The sequence below is a fragment of the Abramis brama genome, assembly GCF_963993115.1.
Source record: "Abramis brama genome assembly, chromosome: 4".
In the NCBI taxonomy this organism is placed as follows: domain Eukaryota; kingdom Metazoa; phylum Chordata; class Actinopteri; order Cypriniformes; family Leuciscidae; genus Abramis; species Abramis brama.
The window spans coordinates 46,091,308-46,107,890 of NC_139966.1; the positions used below are offsets into that span (position 1 = coordinate 46,091,308).

At 35.3% G+C, this 16,583-nt stretch overlaps 2 protein-coding genes across 2 annotated transcripts in view; one reads left to right on the plus strand and one right to left on the minus strand.

Moving 5' to 3' along the window:
- Positions 1-3,413, minus strand: prl2 (prolactin 2). Its single transcript, XM_084112556.1, has 5 exons — positions 3,308-3,413; positions 2,928-3,106; positions 2,097-2,204; positions 1,557-1,736; positions 1-591 (listed from the first exon to the last, which is right to left on the minus strand). Exons 1-5 carry the CDS (start codon positions 3,327-3,329, stop codon positions 400-402), a joined length of 681 nt encoding a protein of 226 aa, XP_083968682.1. The 5' UTR covers positions 3,330-3,413; the 3' UTR covers positions 1-399.
- Positions 3,414-10,171: 6,758 nt separating this feature from the next.
- Positions 10,172-16,583, plus strand: part of nell2b (neural EGFL like 2b) — a 44,112-nt gene continuing 37,700 nt past the window's right edge. The window contains exons 1-2 of the mRNA XM_084111509.1: positions 10,172-10,453; positions 11,345-11,473. Of these exons, the coding sequence (XP_083967635.1) occupies positions 10,402-10,453; positions 11,345-11,473 (181 nt within the window). The 5' untranslated portion in view covers positions 10,172-10,401. The remainder of the gene's footprint in view (positions 10,454-11,344; positions 11,474-16,583) is intronic.

Below are 16,583 nucleotides of genomic sequence, written 5' to 3' on the forward strand. Positions count from 1 at the left end.
TCTGCTGAAGAATCTACAGTTTTATTTTAATTTTGTGTTGTCAGTTCATTCAGCGAAAATTGATTGATAAATTTTGAAAGCAAAAAAGAAAGATTAAAATGAGTGTAACTGATGTGGAAATATAAATAGATATTATAGATAGATAGATATAAAAAAAAAATATTTTAAAGAATAAATTGACTTTAGAGATCATTTCCAGTTAGAGGTGAAACACAATTTCCCCCTCTCTTGCTGCATACTATTTATGTTTTGATAATTATAGCAGTGAACTGGTTTGGAGTAGCAAAGCAATTAGGATCAAATAAACTCTTAATTGATGGTACAGAGTCAAACATGCTTGATAAGTGGGGACCAGCATGTGTAGTCCATTAGTGCAGGTAAAAGGCCCATGTTTTTTTCCTAACAGTCATGCTCAGGTACGATTCTGCACTTAAGGATCTTTAGATAGTTCTGGATTTTGTTAGAATCGCGACGAAAGCAGTACAGGAGCTCGTAGTCACTCATGGCCTCTCCGCTGTCAGATATAGGAAGCATGGCTTCTGGTGCCGACAGACCTGTCACAGAGTTTCCAAGCATTCCCAGTACCCTCATCTGACAGAGGAGGAGAGAGAAACAATGAATGAATCACAGTGCTGCAGGCATTGTCCACAAATCAGAAAAGTTCATAAACTCTGTCAACCGCAGGAGTTCAAACTGATTTTTTTTTATTATTATTTTTTTATTTTAGGATATGATATGAATTTTTTTTTTATTATTATTATTATTATTTTACATTTTTTCAACCCTTTTCCAAATTTTGAGGGATGTTTGATTTAATGTGTCTTTTTACATAAATATAAAAACATTTAATAGTATAAAGGCCAAATGTTGGTTTAGTTATTGATTAAACTATGCATTTCCCATGAAATAAAGAAAATGTTTAACCGTATATGTTATTATTTTTTCTTGCAATAACTTGAATAAGGTTAAATGGTTAAGCTTGTCAAATATAGTAAATACTTTGTTAAAATGAAGAAAATTAAATTATTCCAAATTCTCCCTTACACAATATTTAGGAATGTATTTTTTTCTTTTTTCTCTTTTTTTTATAATTAGAAAAAAAATGTGTTAGATAAATTTAAATGAATAATTTCAAACAATTTTACTATCATGGATGAGATGTTAATTATAGTACTAAAATTAAAATTATATATTGTTTTAACAGATTGTGTCAAAATGATTATTGATTTATCAGTTTATACATTTTAAAAAAGACATCTCAGGTGTGACAAGCCTAAATTATTTTTTTAAGTGTGGATATATATATATATATATATTATTTATTTATTTATTTATTTATTTTCACAAGTTTTCACAACAGAAATCATCTCTAATGCATATAGTAGGAAATCAAAGTGCAAAACACACTCACAATCACACAGATGTCACACACCTATCTTTTCTGCTTATTTCTAATAAATGACTCAGACACACTCTGGCCTTTGTCATATACTCCTCTCCTGAACCTTCTTAACCATGCACTTCCGTTTCTTATTTCCTACTTTGATGTGACTTACCTTTTCGGTGACTTTCTCCACCCCTTTCCTCAGCTCGTGGGCCATGTCACCCATCTCCAGGGCTTTGTTACTGCTGAAGCTGTTGAAGTCCTGCTGGTGAGCCATGCTCTGGTGCAGCTGGAACAGGGGGTCCCTCCAGGCCAACAGCAATTTAAGAATCACCTCGGTTAACTCTTCACGCTGAGGCACAAAATGTAAACCGTTTAAAGATTTACAGGTATGCATTAAGTTATTTCTCATTTCTACAGCTGAAACTGCAGAAAATCAGCTAATGAGGCTTAAGAGTTTGAGGAGATGGTTGCTGGGTTACTTAATTTAGCAGATGTGGCTTTAAGTACATTAATTGATGGGACAGTCCTCTTGGGACGGGCTGCGGTTAAGTGCTTTGCTCAAGGGCACAGAGGTGATAAGACAGCAGTGGGATCAGAGAACTCAATGGCAGCAGAATCACAGATGCTCGATGTGATAAATGCACTTTAGAGCTGAACTTGCAATCTGAATGTTTTTTTTAGGAAGGGTTTGTTAGGATGTTATACTCACAGCTAGTTTCTGTGCATTTTCTTTGCCATTAGGAGTCAGTATGTTGGAGGTGTGACATTTGCGATATATCTTTCCGATATGATTTTTGCTGGGCAGGAAATACTGTTCCTTTAAACAAAAATAAAAAAATGAACATAGATTAGATTAGAGATTAAACATTAGAATAACTTTATTCATCAAATTGCATATACAAATAATATAGCTTTTATATTTAGATAATTTACATTTCATTTAAAAGCTATTATGCATTTTCTTATTATGTACAATAAAATATCTGACATCTAAATATCTTATGCACTTTTTAAATCTTAAAATGTCTGTTATTATTTAAATTAATACTTTATATTATTAGCAAAGAAAAGTTCCTTTTGCTGTTAAGCTGTTAATACATATTATCATTCACTTTTAAATATTTTAAAAAGTCTGTTTTTATTTTAATTCATACTTGATTTTTATCAAAAAGAGAGTTTTATCTTTGTTAATAACAAATATTTCAGTCAGATTGTAATTTGTATTTTTTGTGTGTGCTTGTGTCATGATTTGACTTTTAACAACATTTGACATTTGACATTTTTCCCGCTTTAAGATAACATTAATATACTTTAGTTTCTGGTAATAATCATCCATATTTGCAAACCATAGATTTTAAAATATGATCATGCTTATTTGATACATTTGATCAGAAATGTTCATTAAGCTAATGCACTTGCATTACAAAATGTAGAAATAAAACTTTACTTTAGCATCTGCTAAACATTTTACAACCTCTTTGTTACAATGACAGTTGCATTAGAACAATTAGAGGTAGAAGAAAAGACAGATGTGACTCACAAACTCTGAGTGCAGATCGTTGGAGAGGCTGTGCATTCTGGCAGAGTGCTGAATGACCCTGTCGAAGAGATCTGCCAGGGACGGGACGTGGCATCCTGATGGCCCATGTGCGCAGATGGGTGTAGAGCCGACACGGCCATGAGGATCCAGGCACAGAAGTGCCACAAGTAGCACAGCCACTGCCGGCAGAGACAAACCCACAGGGAGAAAGAGAAATAGAGACAGAGAGCAGAGAAGCAGAGGGTTAGAGAAAATATAAGTTCCACCGAGAAATACATCCACAATATTTCACAGATGAAAAATATTTGATTTCTAACTGGGGGTTTCAAAAAGCTAGCCAGTCTCCTTGAATCAGAGTCTCTGTCACTTCATGGAAATACCTTGCTTCAGGCTCCTAGACATTCTGAGAGGAGAGGAGAGGTTGTGGAACAGCAAGGGGTCGGGCTGCTATTTAAAGTGTCCAGAGTTTAGGTGCTGAGGGACGAATCTGCCCATTAAAGAGAAGGAAGGAACGAAGGGGGCGGGCATGAAAAGTATGCGTGCGTGATGATGGCATGATTGTCATAGTCCATTGTGTCCGTTCCTTCAATCAGATGGTGACTAATGCCTCTTCCCCCCCAATCCCTGCCGGCTGCCCGCTTCGATTTTGCGTTCTTACCTCTTTAACCCTCTCTGTTTCCTGTCATCTGCCCCATCAGAGTAACCTGGGTGATTGGCGCTCTTGCCTTCTGACATCCTACATGACCCAAAACGCCAGTGAGTCGTGCACTTTAAATAGTCATTGTAGAGAATAAATAGTTTAGGGTTTTTAATTAATTCAGCCTTGTCAGTGTTCAGTGAAGCATTTGAATAATTCCAAAGACTGGAAAATGTCATGGATTACAATAAATAGATATAAGAAATAAAAATAAGTAATGTATGTTGTATGTCTAGCATTTTACAATTAAATGAAGTGATTCCAAAAAAATATTGATATGATACGATACGATACGATACAAAGAGTAGAGTAGCGTAGAGTAGCGTAGAGCAGCGTAGAGCAGCGTAGAGTAGAGCAGCGTAGAGTAGAATGGAATGGATATAATATAATATAATATAAAATTTATATTCATGCACATTATATATTATATTACATTACATTACATTATATTGTATTATCAGTTCAGTTCAATTAGTTTTAGTTCCATTCCATTCCATTTAATTCCATTCTAATTAATGTGGGAGAATACAAATAAAAATCAATGTATCTATAAAATGGGTACAACATTCACAAATTAGTATTATTATTATTTGTCTTTTCAGTGTTTTGAGGTGCTGTAAAATGTGTATGCTGATAGGAAGGAAACATACTTTCTGTGTTTTTGAGTCAGAGCGAACACTTAAGGTGAGCACAGACAGAGAACACTGTGTCTGCTTATTAAGGCCCAGTGCACTCAGCGTGAACACAGTGATCCAGCCAAACCCAACAACCTTTGGAATATGGTATGATCAAGCTTTTTCCTTTTATCATTGTGTGCTGCATGTGCTCGGTATGAGACACTTGACCTCAGACATTTGTGTTAATGTGGTTGGATGTTCACTGTGACTACGATCATAAGCCACCCAACCCTCAAGGCACAATATGTACGGCTATGACGGGTCGATGTAAAACTGAATGTAACTATGACGTTAGCCAGCTGGAAATGGGTCAAACAAGACAGGAGGACTATAGTTAGATGCAAAATCTTACAAACTGTCATAAAACAGTGAGTGTTCCTCTCAAATGTTCAGGGATGAAAATAGCTTGTGGACAAAATGTCATCTTATATGATGATGTGACTGAAACAAGCTGACAAGTGATAAAGATGAGGTGACTGGATAAAACTCTACAACTAAAAATAGTTTTCTTTTGTTGCTGAAGTATTACCATTCAAAAGTTTAGGGTTGGTAAGATTTTAAAATGTTTTTGAATGAAGTGTCTTATGCTAACGAAGTCTGCATTTATTTGATTTATTGTAAAAATAGTAATGTTGTGAAATGTTATTACAACTTAAAATAACTGGGCTTTTTATGTAATTAATTCCTGTGATGGCTAAATTGAATTTTCAGCTTCATGTCACATGATCCTTCAGAAATCATTCTAATATGCTGATTTGGTGCTCAAGAAACCGTTATTATTATTATTATTATCAATATTGAAAACAATTGTTCTTATATTTAAAAAATATATTTAAAATGCATATTTTTGTCAGGCTATTTAAATGATAGGAAGTTCAAAAGAATGTAAATGTTTTATTAGATTATAAATCTAAATCTTTTAAACATTACAAATGCCTTTACTGACCAATTCTAACTAATCCATCTTTTCTTAGAAAGCTCAGAATTTCTAAAAAAAAAAAAAAAAAAATAGCTCTTTGAATGGTATAGTGTTCTTCAATGCTGTTCAAAAACATTATGAAAGTAACTGTCTTCACCTTCATTAATAATTATAATAATTCTAAAAATGTATTGTTAAAGTCTTCTAATTGAACCTGATGAGAAAGTTCTTTGCCTCAAATATCTACATTTTATCCTGAAAAGACCCAGTCTTGTTTATACTGACAATTGTCGGGTTTGGTATGTTATATGTGTCAAAGAAGTGTATATATCATGTCTTTTGGCTCCACGTGAGGTTGAACAGAATGAATGACTTACAGTGGGGCTCCATGCAGTGTATTCAAGCAATGCAACATTGTTAAATGCAGGGCATCATATTTTATATTATCTGTTCATTTTCTGGGTTGTCTGCTCTGATATCTGTCTCTCTCAGTAACTTGTTGTCTCATTTCATCATATAGATGTACTATGACTCTCTTCCTCAGTTAGGTATGAGATCACCAGTCACAGCTCCCAAGTCTACACATCCTGTAAGTATTATTATTTTTAACATTTGATTAAATGAAAGCACTAAGTTGTTACTGAGCACAAATTAATAGAAACCCCCATAACATAAAGCAGAGAGTAAAGAAAAGATTGAAAAGATTTGGTGAATTATTTAGAAAAATATTTGACTTCCAAACAGACAAGCATTTTAGCATTTCTTTTTTATTTTATTTTATTTTTCATTATTTTTATTTTATTTGAGACTTTCAATAAAGTAATCAAATGCTTTCTTTTTACTAATAAGAAGCAAAAAGCTAATATGACTCAGCACCATGGACAGCAACGGCGCACTGTATGGTTGCTGTCCATGGTGCTGAATCTTATTCTTTATTCTTTGAGGCTGGACATGTGGAGACTTCTGTTGAAAATGTGGCGAAGGCAAGATTGCAAAATGAATCATTGCTTGATGTCCATTTGATGTGAATGTAAATGAGTTGTGCAAAGTCAACATCAACAAATGCTTCACTAATGACCTGATGAAAGTGCTTATGAAGCGTCTAGTTGCAAGTCAGACTTTCATGCTCTGCAAAAGTCCACCTGAATTCAATTCGCAAAAAAAGAACAAATAATTTTTTTTAAAAACATAATGAATCATACATTGAGTGGGTACATGCCAGATTGACATTTCCACTCAGAAATGCACATAAAGATGGACAAATGCACTCTCAAGTATAGGGCTGACTCTCCGTACACTAAATATATGTACATAAATAGCATTGATGTCTTCTAGGTCCTTTTAAACATGAGAGCAATATACAATGTACTTTGAGAAAATTATTAGTGAAATGAAAAAGATTTCTTAGAAATCTTCATCTAATTGCACAATGTTGTTTTCTGACCTCCTGAAAAGGCTTTGGCTCATGTCCAGCCTGCATGACTGTGCTTAAAGGCATCACCTGCATTCACATTTATAACAGAATAACATTCTTGCCTACACTTTGTACAGATTTATTTGGCAACAATCCCTTTTAAGAGGGTCCAAGGTGAAGAGACTGCTGGTGGGCCACATGCACTCAGAGCTTTATGATTGGTTCAGATGGGTTCCATATGGCAGGCTGCATATGCATACAGCTGATCTGGTAGATTTGATTTTACGTACTATAGATCCAGCCCGCAGGGGACGCCTCCTATGTGTTTGGAAAAAGTATATATATTGGCAAAGCAGTTAGTTAATATGGCATGACACGGGTTGCCAGAGGTCTTCACGTTTGGCTGTGTGTAGTGTGTGCAGCCCTTAAACCAGAGGACTGCTGAATCACGCTAATGTTGTGGCAGCAACAAGATTCACCTCTGACCACTCGCACTGGCTCACATGGCTTATGATGTCGCACAGTGAAGTGATCTAAACAAACTGACAAGAAAGGATAAAGAGAGTAATCAGAACAGTTGGGTATTCATTACAGTCAAGTTGATGATATTATGGGATAATTTTCAGATAAGCAGTCATTGCTGAGGATGTGTACACGTGAGTCATTTTGAGGTTAGGCTGCCCATTTATGCTTGTTTATATTCTGGTTTACTTTTTTAGCAACATGGAGAACTATGTGCTTTGCTACTGCATATTTTGCAAATTTGTAATGTTTTTTTTTTGTGTGTGTGTGTGTCAATTCACAGGTTATTTTTCAATCCAGAAATATTAGACTTTCTACTGCCACTTTTGTCTGTTTTTGGTCAGTTGCACAACACAGCTGGTCCCTTGATTACTGAGTGCACCTCAAGAATTACATATTTATACAATTTTGTAGTATCAAATTATTTGATAAATGCACTTTGTAATCTTTTGCTAAATCGCAAAATGAATATACTTTACATTGTAATGTTGTGATGATTAAATATCCAAATATATACAAGCCAATAGTATTCCTCCTATTTAGAGATAAGAAAATGCGTATTTGTGATTTTCCACTAGATGTCAGCATTGTACCTCTATATTTTTTTGTTCCTTCCATCCATCTATCCATCTCACCTTTATCTATCTATCTATCTATCTATCTATCTATCTATCTATCTATCTATCTATCTATCTATCTATCTATCTATCTATCTATCTATCTATCTATCTGTCTATCTGTCTATCTATCTATCTGTCTGTCTGTCTGTCTGTCTGTCTGGATTTTATTTATATTCAGAATGTTTTATTTATTATGCAATGTATAATAATGTAAAATCATAAATAGTATACAGTTCAACTATACTTTAACGTTTTCCTTATGCTATACTCTATACTATTTGTGAATTATTTTAAATAAACCTGCATTATAACATCATTTAGCATTCACAGTGCAATATTTGTTTGTTTCTTAGCGACACAGACTCAGGTTGAGGAACAAGCTTTTGTAGATGAGAAACACTCCATTGTCTGTGATGTCAGGATAACACTCCATCCTCCGCAATTGTTCTTGTACATTGGATAAGTGTTTTCATGGTGCACTTGCAGAGCTGTGTGTGTGCCTCTCACAGGTTTAGAGAGGCTCATTCGTTAGTGAAGTGGAGACAGCAATGAGTGCTTGTTTGAGTGAAGAGTCATGTTGGATAAAAGGGATCTGCAGTCATCTCTGAGTGGCGGCTTAGGTTAAGATGGCTTTGTGCTGATTAATTAAAAACACAGATGCCACAGCAAACCTGTCAAGTTCTCAGCAGCAGTGAGATACTGTAATACTGAATCTTTGCATTTTAGTCATTTTTATGGGGTGTAGATGTACATAGGTGCATTGGTCTCCTGTGTATTTTACACTGCTGTATAAAACGCCAACCCATACCATGCTGAAAACCCCTAAACCAGCCTAAGCTGGTATTAGATGGTTTAAGCTGGTCTTCCGGCATGACTAAGATGAAAAGTGAAAACCCACCAAAAGACCAGCCTGACCAGGTTGTGAGACCAGAAAACCACTGGTTTAAACATTTTTTTCAGCAGCATAACCAGTCATCATAAACTAACTAAACTGTCTGTCTGTCTATCTATCGTTAAGATAATGATCACAGCACTTATAGCCTATACTACAGTCCCCAACTGCTGCTTTTATGGAGGCCTCAAAAACTGTCATGCAGACAGGCTGTTGTCTGAAACACTTGTTGTCATGTATATCGAGGACAGCTACCTCCCTGTGCATTGCTTTTTATGTTGCCTTCTGTCTAAGTGATGCCTTGAGCTGTCATTATGGAAACGGAAAGGTGCGCACAATGACATCCAACATTTTCTCGCTCTCTTTTTCTCTGTTTTCACCGCTGGTTTCTGGTTTATATGCACTTACATTAATATAATGCATATTGCTATAGTGGCCTAATAAATAATAAGTGACGGAGGGATCGTGTAATCAGATTTATAGGTTTGCCATCCAGATGATTCATTAATAATGCATGAGCTATCACTGCACATGCACACACAAACTGCGTTGCAGCCATATTTGCATGGAAAGATAACAGATGCAACTGTAAAATTTTCAGAAAGCAGACCATTTTAACACAGTGCTGTGCTTCATGTGTCAAGGGTGCAAGTCTGACTCGTCCTGTTGTAAAATTCTTGCTGGATGCATGACCTGTTTGATTGGTCCTGCAATCATCAGTTCTGCCTCACATGACCGTCTTCTTTGACCCTTCATCATATGCAAATGCACTGCAGATGCCATGGCAACGTGTCTTAGTTAATATCCAAGCAACAAAATCCTGTCCATATGACTTTAGTGGATGAATATTTAATCAGTTAATCTCCACTGATTTACATTAGTTATTTTATATCGTTAACATATTGGGTAGTAGAGTTAAATCTTCAAAGTAGCCCATTTAAAAAAAAAAGTCAAGTCAAGAATAATTAATAACTGATTTATAATTATTAAAATTATTTATTTTATATATCATTATATTTTAAATACCAGTATTTTATAACTTCATAACTTTCACTTAAAATTAAAACAAAAATAACATTAATGTTTTATGGCTTTTCAGCGAAATTGAAACAGTTACAGTTAATTCAGTTATGCAAAAAAAAAAAAAAATCATGAAACAGCAAAAATGTAAAACAGAAATAGACATTTAAAATCAACTAGCCATCTGTGTGAAACTTCATGAATGACAGGTTTTTAACTATATGAATGCGTAATGTGTTAACATCTTTAATAAAAGCTATTATTGTGATACTGTCTGCGCATATTGTATTTTAATGTATCTGCAAACTTTAAATGTTTTGTGAACGTCATGTTAAACATGTTCATGTGCATGACCAGCAGGTGGCAGTATTTATGAGATGCAGGTGCGTGTGTTCAATCTCACACTCTCTCTCTCTCTCTCTCTCTCTCTCTCTCCCTCTCTCTCCGGCCGTAAGCGAAGGACAGGCGCACCTGCATCTCTCCACTGACCGCTCATTCACAAGAGGACACTGCATCTCTCCACAAGCTGAATTTTCGCCTCATGGAGTTTTCACTCTTGCTTTATATCCCCGTGTTTATTTGCTAAAGTTTTGCCGAAGTATAATGAAGGTTTGAGGATGCGTTTTTTGGAGATGTATCACTGATGCGCATCTCATCAGCCTCCAGCAGAACACCAGCATGATGGAATAGGCGTTTTTCTCCCCTCCTTCACAATGGGATTATTCAAACTTTATTTTGCGCTTTGCGCTGTCGGACTTTTCTATGGTAAGCTCAGTATTTGTCAGATGTCTTATTGCTAGTGAATTTCAACAACAGGATGGGTACCTGTATCAACTGGTTTTATTTTAGGCTACTCAGTGGATTATGATCACATGTAACATTTATGCTATTTATACAACTTATTAAATTAATATGTAAAAAGTATAATAATAAAAATATTATAAAACGTGCAAATTTATTGAAGTAATTTATAATTGTATAATAGGCTTTTAATAGGTGTTTGTGTGTGTGTATATGTGTGTGTATATATATATATATATATACACACACACACACACACACACACACACACACACATATATATATATATATATATATATAATATATATATATATATATATATATATATATATATATATAATATATATATAATATATATATATATATATATATATATATATATATATATATATGTGTGTGTGTGTAATATATAAGAAAAAAAAATATATATATATGACTACATATTTAAATATAATATTTACTACTAAATATCAAAATGATATATTTTCTTTAAGTGAAAAAAAAAAATAGTAAGCTATGTACACTAGGGTGTTTTATGCTAATTTCTTTGTTAATGTACCATTCATTTTTTGTGATGATGTATTGGAGTTTGTATGATCACGTTTATTATTCATGGCTCATGGAAAAGCCAGTGTTGATTAAACTGAATATATATTATTATGTTAAGTGGTTTTCTGTTTTACCAGATTTATCATTGTGGTCATCAGTGTATTTTACAAAAGCAAATTTTTGAAGTAAAGTGTCATTTTATTTTATATTTTCTACAAATATAGAATGCGACTCACTATATTTAATTGTTTTATTCAATTCTGTCTGTATCAGAGAAAGTGATTCCTCATGTTAATGTTCCCTTAGTTTCAGGTTTCGGGGTTGATCCAGCATTACATGTGGACATTTTCCAGGAGTTTGATCTTGTGAGGTCAAGTGCTGGAGTCTCCCAGGTCCAGGGGTTCCACAATGAGAGCAGAGCATATCTGTTTGAAGGTACAAGTAACTGGCTTTTCACAAGACAATTGAACTGGCATGTGGGTCTTTGATTTTGTTTAAGCGTCACAGTGTAACTGACATCAGAGCAGCTTTCCAGAAAAAGCATTCGCACTGAGCCTCGTCAATTTAGAGAAATTGGAATCCATTGTGAACATCTGGTGAGAGGAAACAGCCAGGCAGACAGCTGGTTTAGAACGGCATAATTCCAGATCCCACTTAATCTCTCATGAAAAATGGATCAACCCAACAGTGAAACATCAGTCCCAGGAGTAAACAGGCTCCTGTGTTGAGCAGCAAGTTCTTGCCCATCAAAGAATTGTCATCCCATTCAGGAGATGCAGTTAATGAGGACAGTGAGTAGAGAAGGGAATAACATCTGGCTCCATGGCCCACTCTGAATGCCATGATGATGCTGTTTATTGCTCTAGAGTTACAGTATGATAAATAGGATCAGTTATTAAAGAACTCAGTTTCTAGCATTTAAGCATTAAGTTTTTCATGTCATTGTCTGCTAATCACATTTGTTCACTATTCTATTCTATTCTATTCTATTCTATTCTATTCTATTCTATTCTATTACTGTCAGCGAGGGTTGAAACATAGATGGAAAAAAACTGCTGGATCTATTTGCAAGCAGTCTCTTTAATTAAATAAACTCAAAATAACACTATCTCAGGGTAACAGGAGTAAAAAACACGATAAACATAACAACTACAATGTAGCGATGAGATCAAAGACTGAACCAAACACAGGGCTAAATATACACCGGGACTCACTGGGACTAGATAACAAGATAATTAACAAGACACAGGTGGCACACATCAGGATAAATCAAAAACCATAGTAACAAATAAACACAGACAAAGGAAACTGATCTAGAGACAGTGAAATCCAACTCAAACACAGACCAAACGCGACAATTACTCTATTTTGTTCTGTTCACTGGTCTATTCTATGCTCCATTCTATTCTATTCTATTCTACTCTATTCTACTCTACTCTACTCTACTCTACTCTGTTCTATTCTGTTCTGTTCTATTCTATTCTGCTGTATTTGTGTGTGTGGCTGTGATACTGTACGTCTAGTATATTTTAATCTATTCCGTTTTATTATATGTCTGCTGAACTGTGTTCTATTTTGTTCTGTTCTATTCTGTCTATTCCATGCTGTTCAATGTCTACTATATTCAATTATTTGTCTATTCTATTATTGGTCTATTCTATTCTATGCTCTTTGGTGTCTGATTCTATTCCATTCCATATGTCTGGTCTACTGTATTCTGTTCTGTTCTTTTTTATTCTTTGTCTGTTCTATTCTATTCTACACTATTCCCCATCTATTCTATTCTAATTCTGATCTGCTGTATTCAATTCTTTTGATACTCTATTATCAGTGTAGTTTACTCTATTCTATTCTATTCTATTCTATTCTATTCTATTCTATTCTATTCTATTCTATTCTATTCTATTCTATTCTATTCTATTCTATTCTATTCCTGTTCTATTCTACTTTGTTCTACTCTGTTTAGTGTTTCTAATTTTGTCTGTTCTGTTCTATTAAATCAAATTCCGTTCTGTTCATCTGGAGGGATCTGTCCAGATCTGACAGATTTAGCAGATCTGTCTATAGCATTGGTGTCCCTCTGGTGATTTATATGTGGTTGTTTATCCAGATTGACATCCCACTTTGAGCAGTTTGGGTTAAGTGTCTTGCTCAAGGGCACAATGGTGATGGTCATTCTCTGCTTTCTGGCTCAACCACTTTTCAGCACCTTAGAACAAAACCGCCAGCCTTTTATTCACTTAAGCTCTATGCTGTCACCACTCCCATGACCTATAATGATGACAGATTTTAATGCATGCAGTAACGTTCTGGGTTTGCAGTTAGCCAGCATCTGTGTCATCACTTCTGTTCCGCACTGCAGTTCTGGTGAATGTATTTATACTGGATACAATCTACGTGTGCAACTGTACACCCATAAACACACACACACACAAAAGGTACACACTGCATTAGACAGACTTAGGATGCATACATTTGGCGAAAAAAATAAATTCCGGTGTTCTAGGATAAGCAGAGGCATTTGATATCTATGGAAGCAATAGTCTTGTTCTAATTTGGGCAGGTGGCACCTCCACAGTATTGATTGGCGCTCCAGTAAATGCCAGTGGGATTGCGGAATTGGGATCTAACAGACAGGCTCCGAGACAAGGTCATAAATGTGCAGAATGCAGATGAGAGACCTATCAATGTCCGTCAATGACATCCTTGCTGTGCTGTTTATAAAGAAGGAGAAAAGAGAAGAGGGGAGGATGGGCAGATATCAGAGGTAATTCAAGGCTAAGCGTGCTGTTGTGACACTGTAGCCAGACATTGTGTACAGTAAGTGTCGGTGGGCAGTATGAACAAAATCTTGAATCCAGTGGCGGAGCCAAAGGGGTGTCCTGGATTCCACTGGACATCCCTGACATATGATTGGCCTTCCAGTGTGCCACACCAAAATTTTATTCACTATACTGGCAGTTTGATGCGGATTGAAATTTAATTTCATCTCTTGTTGAAAGCAGCATTTATTTTAATGTGGCCACTCCATGTGTAAAATTATAGTTCCGCCACTGCTTTAATAGAAGGAGTAATTCTATATCACAGTAATGTATATGTCATGGTAGTTATTTATTTAGTTTTTTTGTGTGCAAATTTAAGTGAATAATTCATCCGAAAGTGAAAATTTTGCCATTATTTACTCATCATTCTAAACCCCTATGATTTTTGTGGACTGCAGAAGGTGAATTTTGGAATATCCTGGACACTGTTCTTAATATAATGACAGTGATTGAGGCTGTCAAGCTCCAAAATGTCAAAACAAGCCCCAAAAAGTATCATAAAAGTGGTCCATCATGCATATTTTTGTAGAAGCTAGAGCAAAGATAGAAAAATAGGCCAGTGGCCCGAGTCGGTTCTCTTCAATGAATCTGTTGAGCCAGTTCACAAAACCTCAATGATTCGTTCATGAATTGGACTAATCTGGTTCTCACTGACTCCACTGGATGGGAAGATTATCAGTAAACAATGTCTTAAATAAGACACTTCCAACAGAAGATTTGGAATAGCATGAGAGTGGGGAAAAGGCAGAATTGAAATGTTTTGTATAAACTATCCCTTTATATACTTTAAGTTTTCTGATTATTTCCTCTTTTAATTGTATCCTGATGGACACAAACCAAAAGATATAGCTGAGTCTCTGCCCTTAAAATGTTTTATATGTATAACATTTCAGTGCCCAGTGCTAATATGAGTGTGAATGTTTTGCTGAATAACTTGTCTTGACTGAATTAATTAATGAGTAAATGGGTGGAACGATAGCAGCAAACAATAAAAGAAAGAAGTTTGGCACAATTGTACCTCTTCCTTTAGACCTGGTGCTGACTGGGTCTTTTAAGTGCCAGGATCAGATTCCTGCTTATTCATCAGCTATTTGAGTATGCAGTCAAGAGGGACATTAGCTAAGTGTTTCTCCTGCCCGAGGATGCGGCCTGGACCAGACGAATACTCTACGTCACTCGTATCACTCGACCTGCATCCCACAACTGAGATTCCATGTCTCGCCATTGTGACTGCAGTAAGATCACATATTTTGCAGAGACTTAAAGGGATACTTCACTCAAAAATGAAAATTATGTCATCATTTACTCACCCTGTATGGCTTTCTTTCTTATGTGGGATACAAAAGAAGATGTTTAGCAGACTGAAAAGATAAGAGTGTGAGTGAATGACAGAATTTTCATTCATAAACTGTTAATTTAATACTCTCATCTCTGCTGCATTGCTTCTATCCCAAGCCTTGGTCACACAGCTTTGAGGCAAGGAATAATGGACCTATGTCTTCTGATTAATGCAGTGTTAATTTGAGGAGAGACACTTGTTCGATTTGTCATTATAATAGGCTGTGAATAATTCATCAGTTGTAAATGAGTTTTTTTACATTTTTTAATTTTTTTATATTGGCTTTAAACTATCATTACGGTACTGTTCGTTACAATGGTGTTAGGACACACTTTTAAGTGCTTGCATCATTAGTAGTCTGACTTTTGATCAATTTAAGTGCTTTTTAGATGTAATTGCTCATATTATTGCTGGCATGGATACTTGACATCACTAGAAAAAAACTTCCCAACAACCTTCTTGAAAGGTTTTTAATTTAAATTCTGCCAGAATAGTGTTGACAGTTACATAATTTGCATCACACAGTGTTTATCTTGCTCCCAGGAGCACAGTTCTCATTTATCATTATTGAAGTTATTGGTTCTCTTGAGGCGCAGCTGGGCTGGGGTGTTTGATAACTTGGAGCGATTGATTATATCATGATGTAAAAAAAACAAAAACCTTCCTTGCTGAAAGGCGAGTGTATCCTCATGGCCTGAAAACTGGGAACTTGAATGTCAGCGATGAATAAACTAGCTTTTATGTTTATTTAAAAATGAACTAATATATAAATATTAAAAAATATATTTATTTATTTATTTAGCTAACTCTGTCTGTACATATTTGTAACCATGTATTTATATTTTAATATTTAGCTCTTTATCAGTTATTTATTTTATATAGATTTTACAATTATTTATTTAAAGGGTCATTACTGGTCATTTGCATAATTTCCTAGCAGATAGCCAGCAGTTCCTAGATCCAATGGGAATTAATCAGAGAGGTGTCAGAAAAAAACCTGTTTTCCTAGCACTACCCCAGAGGAACCGTCCTGGAATCCATTAGATCAGCTGTGGTGTCCTCTGTGGATTGTTGAGGTTACCAGGTTAGCTTCAGCTCACTGTCATACAGTGTATTTGAGTAATGAAGGCGGCGAAACTCTGCTTTATTCCTGCCATACAATAGGCTCACGGCTGCAGCTTACAACTCCCCTGAGCTTTACTTGACAATAGCTACAGAACATTAGTGTTCCCCGGTTGGCCTTTATGTGTGTGCGAGTGTGTGTGTTGCATTTTTTTTTTCACCTTTTGAGAGGAATAGACCCAGACATTTCTTATGTTTTGACAGGACTGATTTAAACATTCGTCCCAGAGGAGACAGTCAACTTCCTGTGTCCGCCTTAGCC

Excerpts from the sequence above, each read along its gene's own strand:
- prl2 (XM_084112556.1), bottom strand. The coding sequence starts at position 3,329 with ATGTCTAGGAGCCTGAAGCAAG. Across the intron at positions 3,107-3,307 it reads GTCTAGGAGCCTGAAGCAAG|TGGCTGTGCTACTTGTGGCA; the intron begins GTATTTCCATGA and ends CTCTGCCGGCAG. Across the intron at positions 1,737-2,096 it reads AAAATGCACAGAAACTAGCT|CGTGAAGAGTTAACCGAGGT; the intron begins GTGAGTATAACA and ends TTTGTGCCTCAG.